The 10,459-nt window shown below is 44.8% G+C and overlaps 1 protein-coding gene across 1 annotated transcript in view; it reads left to right on the top strand.

The window, feature by feature from the left end:
* The first annotated feature begins 3,538 nt into the window (after nt 1-3,538).
* Nucleotides 3,539-10,459, top strand: part of CAPN8 (calpain 8) — a 29,760-nt gene continuing 22,839 nt past the window's right edge. Inside the window, exons 1-2 of the mRNA XM_042051797.1 lie at nt 3,539-3,832; nt 6,039-6,108. Of these exons, the coding sequence (XP_041907731.1) occupies nt 3,596-3,832; nt 6,039-6,108 (307 nt within the window). The 5' untranslated portion in view covers nt 3,539-3,595. The remainder of the gene's footprint in view (nt 3,833-6,038; nt 6,109-10,459) is intronic.

The raw sequence follows: 10,459 nt of genomic DNA, 5'->3' as shown, positions 1-10,459 counted from the left end.
ATAGTGAAGAATTTCTACTTCATGTTTCATCTAAACCTCCTGTCTGTTAGTTTGAAGATACACCCCCACTTGTCTTATCACTACAAACCCTGTAAAAATTCCCTTTCCCGCTTTCTTGTAACCTCCTTTAGGAACTGGAAGGTGCTCTAAGGTCTTCCTGGAGGCTTTTCTTCTCCAGACTGAAATACCCCAGTTCTTTCAGCCTGTGTCCACAGGGGAGGTGCTCCTACCTTTTGTCTGTCTTTCCCTGTTACACTCTGGTGATGCACAAAGCTTCACTCCTGCCGTGCCTACTCACATCTAGTGGCAACTGGAGCTACAGAGCACACAGAATAACAAGTGTATGTCTGAAAAAGTGCATGGAGAACAAAATATTCAAAATGTTCAAAATTACCTTTTCCAATTGCTGGAGCACCATGCTTTTCCATGAACAATGTCACCAAACTTGCATCTTACAGCAATCACAGCAAAGTGGGAGCATTCCTCTGGACCCCAGGAAGAGAGGGAATTTCAGCACAAGGCACTGGTGCAGGGTAGGAAAGAAAGCAGTATTCTGCTCCATGAGCAAAGAAAGTGGGTACCCCTGAGTGGGTCTATTGGACGGAAAAACAAATCCACCCTGGAAAGAAAAAACCTTCCCCTCAACCTTTTGTTATTCCACTCCTCACTCTGGTTCAATACGCAGACATACCTGGAAATACTGAAATGCAACAGGGATAAAATGCTGGCCATCCTTTTCCTTTACTCAATTTCAACAGTATTAGTTTCATTTTGGGGTAACTGATATATTAATTCCCTCAGCCCAGCCTCCACTACCTGGACCTGATCAAGTAATTTTGTTTCCTCCTTTGCATTCACTCTCTTCAAATATTTGCAGACAAGCAACCCAGCTACGCTCTGTTTGGACTCCTTATCTCACCAGGTTTCAGTCCTTAAAAATTCTCTCTTCCCTTCCCCACACCTTCTGTCTAAATTTACCTAGAGGTAGTCATCAAACATGCTCCTTGGCCAACAAAGTTACTGTTTACCCAGCTTTCAGCTGGACACGCAGTGGCTTTCTGGGGAATCCCAGTCATTATACAGGATGACAGCAGAGAGCAGCTGTGCTTCGTGGAAAATAGTTCCGCCGTCAGTTTTTGAACCTCCAGACATCTGCAGGCACCTTGCCAGGGACATGTGCACCCCTGTGTCAGTACAAAATGGGGTTGCCAGGGTGGAAATGGAGTTTTTCTCCTACCAGAACAGGAACCACTATTTCCTGAGGTCTATAAAGCCTTTATCACCCAAGGCTTTCTTTGTTTTCAGCCTGTAAACATTTTATATGCAGGAAACAGCACCAGAAGACTGTAAATATGATGGGTAATCTCTCACTAGCTGAGACAAGACCCCGTTTTTATAGATGATGTTTTAGTGACTTCTGCCCAAGGTGACACTGGAGAGGGGTAGTGGGGCTTACCAGCTTCCCTCCTATCTAGTGAAACAATTTCCCATTTTTGGCCTAAGACATTGTCATAGGTTAGCAAGCATAGTCCCGGAAGGGACGTCCTTGCTAAGGGGTGCTTACAGTTTCCTCTGGGAACTGATAGAACCTATCAGCTGGCCAGTTTGAATATGGACAATTCTCTAAGCCACTTAAAGTTGTGATCACCTCTGTGATCCACATTTAAGAATAGGCAAACTCCCCCTCCAAGCTCTCTCTCGTTTCCGGCGCTGGGACAAGTGGCTGCAGGCCCCGTGTGGGGGCCAGCGGGCTCGGCCAGGCCCTGCCTGGGCCAGGCCGGGCCGGGCCACGGCCATCCTGAAGCCATGGACCTGTTCCAGCTGTGGAACCCCCCCCCACTGCCTTGCCGTGGGCAGCCGGAGCGGCTCGGCTCTCCCCCCTCTCCACTGCGATAAGAAAAATACAACATTCCAGCTGCAAAGCTGCAAGGCTGAGGTGAGATTAACCCTTTTTATTGCTGTGAAGAGCTGAAAACCTGAAGGAAGAGAGAGAGGAGATGCTTAAAGCTGAAAGTCTGTTGTGAAGCTATGATATATCAGAGTATCCTGTTGTAATTTCATGAAGATATGGGGGGTGGAGTGTTCAACTCGTGAGCAAAAGCACCTGCGCTGAGATAGGCAGATGCTGACGCAGCTGTAATTTCATGAGAAGTTTGGACAGGGAGAGATGAACCAGATGAGGACTTTTGCTCCAAACGGGAAAGGAGAAAACCTCAGTCCGTAGAGATGAACCAGATGAGGACTTTTGCTCCAAATGGGAAAGGAGAAAACCTCAGTTCCTAGAGATGCTCCCAGAGATAGTCCTAAAGATGAAGATGATGAAGACCCTTTGCTCCCAGGGAAGGAGAAGGGCCTCTGTTTTTTGTTTCTGAACGGCTCAACCTTAAAATTGTACCCCAAAAAACTTCAAGAGTGGACCCTCGAAGGCAGTTGCGGGAAAAGCTGCAAGTCGGGGGAAAGGACTCACACGCAGGCAGAGAGACTCCTCTTCCTAAATGGACTGAACGATATTTGGAAGTGGGCGGCTGTCTCGTTGTGATAATGTTTTCATAGCATGAGCAAGAAGAGACTTCTCTTTCTAAATGGACTGAACAAGGTTATTATGGAAGTGGTAAACAGACTGAACATCTTAAGGGTTGTCTTTTCACATTGTCAGTGGGAGAAGGGAGGAAGGTGGGGGGAGGAGGAGAGTTCTGAAGGTGGTATAATTTTTTTTCCTTCTTCTTTTAGGTCTGTTAATAAACTTCTTTATATTCTTTCAAGTTTGGTGCCTGTTTTGCATTTCTCCTAACTCTTATCTCACAGCAGATAAACAGTAATGAGTATTTTGGACCAAACCACTACACTAAATTGGTGTTTCCGCCCGGTTACAAACCGAACCCGCGACAGACATGCTCCTGGATCGTATCCTTGCCCTCTGCAAGTGGCCAGCTCTAGCTCTGTCAAGTTCACATCTCTTGTTGCTAATAAATTAAATTATAAATTCATACTGCTTTGAGAGTACCAAAGAGAGGGGTCTTTTTGAAAAAAACCTCGTCATTTAAGCCAGAAGTGGGTTCAGCTTTTCCCTAGCTTTAAAACTCCATGGCATCACCACAGCCATGTAAGCTGTAGCAATAGATAGCCAGCTCCAGGTTTTATGTGGCTGCACAGCTCTCCAACAGCACAGAGCCTGATCTCAGAAGGGGGAAAGGAGTTCTAAACCATCTTCACCTGGATTTTTAAAGGACTGATCCTTAAACCTGACTTTCAGCACATGGAATGAACACAGTTTCTTTCCACCTGTTAACAGGTGTGTCTGCAAAAAGTTCTCTGTGGCTTCTTGCCAAAAGAGTATTTTAAAAAGGGACAGCAAAAAACCCCAAATACCATGGGAGTAGCAGCAGGCAGTGTCCATAATCCCAGCCATGATGGCTGAGGCTCCCGCCCGTCTCCCCAGTACGTATTTGCACTCCTGGTGCCTCCTCCCTCCAGGGCTGCTGGAGCACTTAGGGCAGTCCTTGGCTCCACCCGAGCTGGCTGCCTGCCCATACTCACCTCCTCTCCCCCAGGAGGCAAAGGCAGAGCTGCAGCACACACTGGGAGGGTGGGCAGCATGTCCAGGGTCACAGCAAGACTATGCCAAGAACGAGCGGCAGCGGACGGGCTGGGATCCAACAGGAATGCCATCAAGTATTTGAAGCAGGACTATGAAGCCCTGAAGCAGCAGTGCCTGCAGACTGGTACACTGTTCAAGGATGAAGAGTTCCCAGCCTGTCCTTCTGCTCTGGGCTACCGGGACCTGGGACCATACTCCTTCAAAACCCAGGGGATAGTCTGGAAGCGCCCCACGGTAAGAGTGCTCTGTAACTGCCTGTTTCACTGGGTGCAAGTCTAACCAAAGCCCAGCTGAACAGCCAGGCTAAATCAGTGGTGAGCCTGAATATCCACTGTTTCTGTATGTCTTGTTTCTTGTCTTGCTTTACTTCCAAGGTTGGCAGAAGCAAGTTTGGAAAGGGGGTGGGAAAAGAAATCATTATCTTCTAAGCCCATTATAAAGCAGGGAGTCCTATAACTGCTTCACGGCAACCTGCTTTCTTCCTGTCCATTCCAGCTCCAGAGAACTACAGGTCCAATCTGGAGGTGGATGCAAAAGCCCCACATATATCCAGCCAGTCTGTCGGCCACCCCAAGTGCCATCGACTGTCAGTTGTAACAGCCCCCACACCCAGGACTTGCCACTGTGCCCCTCAGGAAATCAGGTTCATACCTAAATAAAATCCTCTGCCTCACGTCAAGCTGCCTGTAACAGTTAAATAGCAACTGACTGGAAATGCTATTACCTAAATAAATATATCCTAGAAATGGCCTCTGATTCTAGGAAAGTAATTTTCATCAGCAAAGATTAGATGATGATTTTTTTTTTTTTGAGTGACAAAATCAGGGCTTCAGAGATTTTTCTGCTCTCTCATTTTTCAGTCATTTATTTCCGTCCCTACTTACTTCTCCTTTGTCATCTTGCAACATTAAGGAATAGTAAAAAAAATTGGGACACCTCCCCCCCCCCCCCCCGCCCACCCAATTACTTACCTCCATCTGGTGGAGGAAAGGAGAATGAGAAAAACAGAAAATTTCAAGGCTTGGGGTTTTATTTTTTTTTCACCTGAAAAGTGAGAAACAGAAACTTGCAGGTGTAGTAACTCGAGGTTTAATACCCCTGGCAATCCCATTTTTCCATCAGCACCTCACTCTGGCACCTGGATGTTACCTCAGCAAGTACCATGGATGTGTCTTGGCTTTGCCTATCCTTGGAGAAGATCAGCCTTAGAAAACTCATTAAATTAGACTTGGGTTTCTCATAAAAGAACAATGTTGAGCCTGCTGCAGGCATAGACACAGCCACAAGCATAGCAGGGTAAGAATAACTGAGGGCTGAGATCCAACAGGGTTAAATGTCCCAGCTCTGCCTGCCAGAGACCAACCCGTGTGGGACCCCTGAGGGGAAACTCAGCTGTGTGAAAGGTGCATGTGGCACTTGGGAGTGGCTCAGGAAGGACAGGTATCTGGGTGAGTAATAAGTCATATGCAGCTGACTGACACCAGGTGCACCACTTCGGAGGGAGAAGAGAAAAAAACTACACAAAACCTTCTTCGGTGTGATGGGTAACCTACTGCTGGACTCCTCTGCACTGGACAGAAGCAAAAGGATGTAGCTGAGATGATGCCTGTTGGAGAGGAGATTCACAAACTGGCTCTTCATCATATACAAGAAGTCCTGGGTTGTCTCTGTCTCTCCACAGGGTGCTGACAACTGCTGCTCTCGAGGAGAGCCGGTGACTGCCTAAACTGTCCTCAACCCTGCTTGCCAAGTTAGGCTTCGTATATACCGCTCCTTGCTGCCATCCAGAAGCTCATGGAAAATTCTCAGCAAAACAGAAAAGGCTTTTGTCTCTAGAGAGACAATAATAACTTCCTAATATAGGCCATGAGTTGTTGGAGAGCTCAGGGTTGGGATAGGAGTGACAGTCGTTGCCATAACCTACTTGGCTGGATCCAAAGGGCCAGGAAGAAAGGGGGTTTGTTGCTAATAAAAGCATTTGTGTGGTTGGCCTCCCAGGAAGCAGGGTCAGGGTGGGGGAACATCCTCCACACTGTTGGCACTGGAAACTCAGCGCAGTTCCAGTGGCACAGGCAGCAGCCACAGTCACAAACTCATTTGTGTTGCTTGAACCAAAATCTCAGCAAGATAAAGTAAGATGTAAACACTGAGGTGAATTTTCATCTCTGTCTCCACAGTAGAAAAAATTCTCAGTAGTATCACTGACAGTGGCTAGTAGCAAAGGGTGTCAGGATTTGCCTCAAAAAAAATGTATGCACTCCTCAATTTAATAAGGAGATGTTATCCTGGGACCCTGTTAATCAGACAGAGGAGAAAGGATATATTTTTAAAGAAATGCTGAAAGTGTTTAATAATTTTTGAATATTGAAACAAGGAAGAAGTAAAGGGAACTTTTCAGACCAGAGAGGATGATGCAAACTTTGAAATCGTGTCTTTTCAGGAGTTATGTGCCAACCCTCAGTTTATAGTTGGAGGAGCTACCCGAACAGATGTCTGCCAAGGAGAGCTGGGTACGTACAGTGCTTCTGAATTTTGTTTTGGAAGAAGAAAAAGAAATGAAGCTTCATTTAAAAACTCCTGATACATGGACTGTTTTATTGGCTGTCTCCCAGACATAGTATGGAGGGACAGATACCCAAGAAGAGGACTCACATAGCAGCACTGCTGCCCAAGACAGGGTACATATGGGCTTGTAAGAGCTGTGCAAAATTGGAAGACACCAAACTGTCTCCTGGAGAAGGGAAGTAATTATGTGGAACATAAAACTGGTTTGCTTTTGACCCCTTAATACAGAGGTGGATGCTAACCCAATAGTGAGAGCACTTGCCCTGAGGCAAGAGAGTAGGATTTGTGCCCATGCCAGCAAGAGCAGCTCCAAAGACTCGGGGGACAAGGGACACCAGGGAAGCTTTCTGCTGTAGCCTAGTCCTTAGGGATTTTTATTTGGGAGGCAGAGCAAGTTCCAGCCTCAGTTTCACACCAAACAAATACACAACAACCAAGGAACAGAGCAGGAATTGGTTTAGTAGAGGGGCTGGGTCTATGATGTGCCATTTTGTGTCAAGCAGGGTGGTCCAAGCATGAGTTAGAAACAAGGACCACATGATAAAAAGATGAACAGAGAATGTAAACTTTGTAATACCATCCACAACAAATAAATTATTCCAAGCCCTTCATGCTGAACGCTCCTTTCTGCTTGAACAGCATTTCATGTAGAGCTGTGAGCAGGAACAGGCGCAACCAGGCACTAGCCACATAGACAAAAAGGGCAGTGCTGCTCAGCTCCCCAAATCAGGGCCTGATGCAGAGGTGGTATCTCTCAGGCAGCACTCATCCTCTCCCAGACATCCATCATAAAACAATTTCCTTACCTATTTTTCTGCAGTGCTTGCCTTTGGCTAAACAGAGCTGCTGTGCAAGTGGCCAGAAGGGAGCTGTAAGGGGACTTTATTCCCTCTTGGAGTAGCTGCTGCTTTCCCTGCCTGCCTCGCTGATAAGATCCAGCTGCAGAGGACAGCAGCAGCAAACCCTTGACTGCATTGAGAGGCGAGAAGGCTGAAACTCTTGTAATGAGAATTTGATAGATTAGACACAGAGAAATCAGCCTTTCTCCCTCCTGTGCTGCTAACTGCAGTACTCCTGACCTCACTGGTCTTCCAGCACATCCATTGTGCAAATGAGATTGAAACAATTTCTGCAAGTCGTTGGCGATAAATAACACCAGTGCTGCTCTTGTAAACACAGCACTATTAAAGCAATTGCTAAAAAATTCCCTGGTGTGTGGGCTTGTACTCCAAATGCTAAAAATAAGATGCCCAATCATATACTTGTTCCAAGATATTTATTTGGTGGATGCTGGAATAGAGTATGGGGAAATCACTTACTGTATTTCAGGAGAATGGCTCAAGTAAGTACTAAAAGCGACATTTCTTGTCACCTCCTGTTTGGAAAGTTTCTATAATGGCATAAAAAAAAAATTAAGAACATACATCTGAAGTAAAACCTCATTTTCCCTGACAGTTTACAAGTTATAGGACTGAAAAATATTATCTGTTCTTAAACTAGAAGAGGCCAGTACATTATTTGTGTTTAGCCTAGAAACTGAATACAAATACCCTGAGCACTTTTCTATTTCTGTCACCTGCTGAATGTTTCTGTAGAGTCCCAGTCCCTTGTGCTAAATGGGCTTTCATTAGAGATCAGGGCCAAAATCCATCACATAGTGGTAACAACAGAACTGGACCCCAAAACCTCCTGTGAATCTGTGGATGGTGCCTTGCTCTGGGTTTTCCCAAGACAGCTTTTGGTGGGCAGTAACCCAAGGGCTGGTCCTGAAAGCTACCCCAAACCTAGAAGAAAAACCCCAAAATCTGATTCTGCTTTTATTAGGAGCTTGATTTTCTCTCTCTCTCTCTCACACACACAAAAAAAAAAAAAAAAAAAGAAGAAAAGGAGAAAATAATGAAAGATAATCCAATTTGTTTCTGCAAGGCTGCTTGCAATTACTTCTACACACACTGACCCTTCACAAAAATAAACTGCAGGCATGGGATTTCCCTTCTAGCCTTCAGGTATTTGCTTTACATCTCTGAGGCATACTAAGCTTTTTGGTATTTGATCCAATACCTTGAATATCAAAGTCCTTGTTACTAAAACACTTCTATTGAAACAGACCCTGATTACATATTTACATAAGCCACATATGTGACTGACTAACGTGTCCTTTAGGGAAATAGAGCCTATTTTTAATAATATTGTCTGACATGTTTCTTTTCTTTTAAGAATAGCACTGCAGGTCTGGGTTTATGGGAACAAAAGGAACAAGAAAACGCAGAGTTAGTCTCACTCCATTAAACTTATTTCTTTGACAACAGCGTAAGCTAGATGAATATCGGCTTGGGAAGTTTGATGGGGACTTGAAATGTTTTAAACGTTCTTTGAACCATATCTTTTTGATAGCCTAGTGACAACTTGAAATGTAGTCACATAGTGTTGGTTATTAAAGGTGACTTATGAAGTTTTCTTGCCGCTATCTGAATAAGTTAACCCGAGGATTGCTTGCAGAAGTTCTTAAGAAGTAAGTGGCATACATTTAATTTAAATAATATAAAACGTACTGAAACTCCCTCCGTTTAATATTAGCTTTCTAGATCCACACAATTTATATTCATGAGTTGCCTTTTGTTCTGAACGCCCAGAGGCCACTCCAGGCACGGCAGCTCCCTGGGCCTGGGCTGGCAGCTGGAGGAGTTCCTTGAAGCCAAGGCAAATGCACCAAGTCACACCAGCCCAGGAGCCCACCCCACGTGTGCTTTGTGCATGCCTTATCCTACAGGCAGATTTGAGGGGAGTACAGGTGTCCTGGAGAACAAACCAAAGCCTGACAGCTCTGAGATAGATCTGATACCTGTTGAGGGAGCCTTTGAAGTGGCTGTAGGCAGGAGAGAACTTAATAGTTCTGGGTTTGTTTACTTATTTTGCTGTAGGTGTTAATATAGGGACCTTCTGACATTCAATCCCGTGGGCTCAGGGATATTGGAGATCCTGGTTCTAGCAAATATAACCCACTGATGTCAAAAATACATTCACTAACAACTTTGAGACCCCAGGGAGAAGAAAGCCTGTTCCTTTGCTGGATTCTCCTTTGCCTCTCTGTTAAAAGCTGCAGAACAAAACTCATTTCCATAGAAAACCTCAGAAAGTCTTTAGAAATCTCAGAGCAGAGGCAACCTACACTACCATAAGTTATAAGCTAGTGGGTCAGTGCTTCCTTGATGTCTGGTATGATGCCACAGGTACTATAAGCTCTGAAGGAGGGCTTCCAGCAGAGACTAAAGCTGAGAGTCAAAGCTGCTTGGCGATCCAGGAAGCAAGAGCCACAGCACTGTGTTTGGATCCGTTCTGAACACCAGACACTGCTGAAATAGCAACAAGCCAGAACAGAGTCAGGACAGAAATGCCTCTGTGCTGTCCAGTTGCATCCTGGAACCAGACACTCAGACTTTTGGCTGAAACTCACCATCTCTAGTTCAAAGGAGAGTTTAGATGCTCTGTGTCTAGACACTCTGATGGTAGCTAAACAGAAACTGAGCACAGCTCTGGAGCAACTGAAACTAATCAAATTTCTCATTTATTTTATGGCCTCTGCAAGTGGAGCATGCTTGGGTAAACATCATCAATACAGAGGAGTCGCTGGGCTCCCAGATCACCAAGGATTCATTATTCGCTGCAGCAATTTGATTATCTCTGTAAACCAGGAGCTGCCTGGGCAGCACTGAGAACATGAGCCAACTCAGGACATCTGTGAGCAGCAAGGGATTCTATTTCAAATGCACTAGCAGTCGAAGTAATTCTCCAAGATCACACATGGATATAGAGATATAGATATAGATACAGATATAGATACACACAGACACAGACACAGGAGCTAGGCACAGCTAGGCTTCATGTTTACCCTTTCCACCACAATCTCAAGGTCAGAATTGCTTAAATTAAAAAAAAAAAATTAAAAAACCAAAATTTCACTTTACTGCCATTTCAAATGACTTCAGATCCAGGAATCAAGCTGGCTTCTTTTCAGGACATTCAGCAGCAGCAGTAAACACTAATTGGTACTTCTCTGAAACTTTTGTTCATGAAATATGAGACTGACCAGAAGCAGTGATATGTGTCCATAAGTGATTTAGCCTTGCAGGGCTAATATTGAGAAGGCTTTTTCAAAAAAATAGTTATTTTTATAAGCTAAAATGCTGCAACTTCACACCCATATGGTGAGCAGAAATGCTTTTTGATATTGTCATTTTTCCAACTATGAGCCTATTTGAAATAAATTCTAATTAATTGGTCAATTGGCCTCTTTTT

Source organism: Corvus kubaryi, unplaced genomic scaffold (assembly GCF_017639235.1).
Source record: "Corvus kubaryi isolate FWS band 111438036 unplaced genomic scaffold, C.kubaryi_AGA036_p1.0 76, whole genome shotgun sequence".
Classification (NCBI taxonomy): Eukaryota; Metazoa; Chordata; class Aves; order Passeriformes; family Corvidae; genus Corvus; species Corvus kubaryi.
The sequence above is the reverse complement of the archived record's forward strand: the minus strand, read 5'-3'. Positions and strand labels throughout refer to the sequence as shown.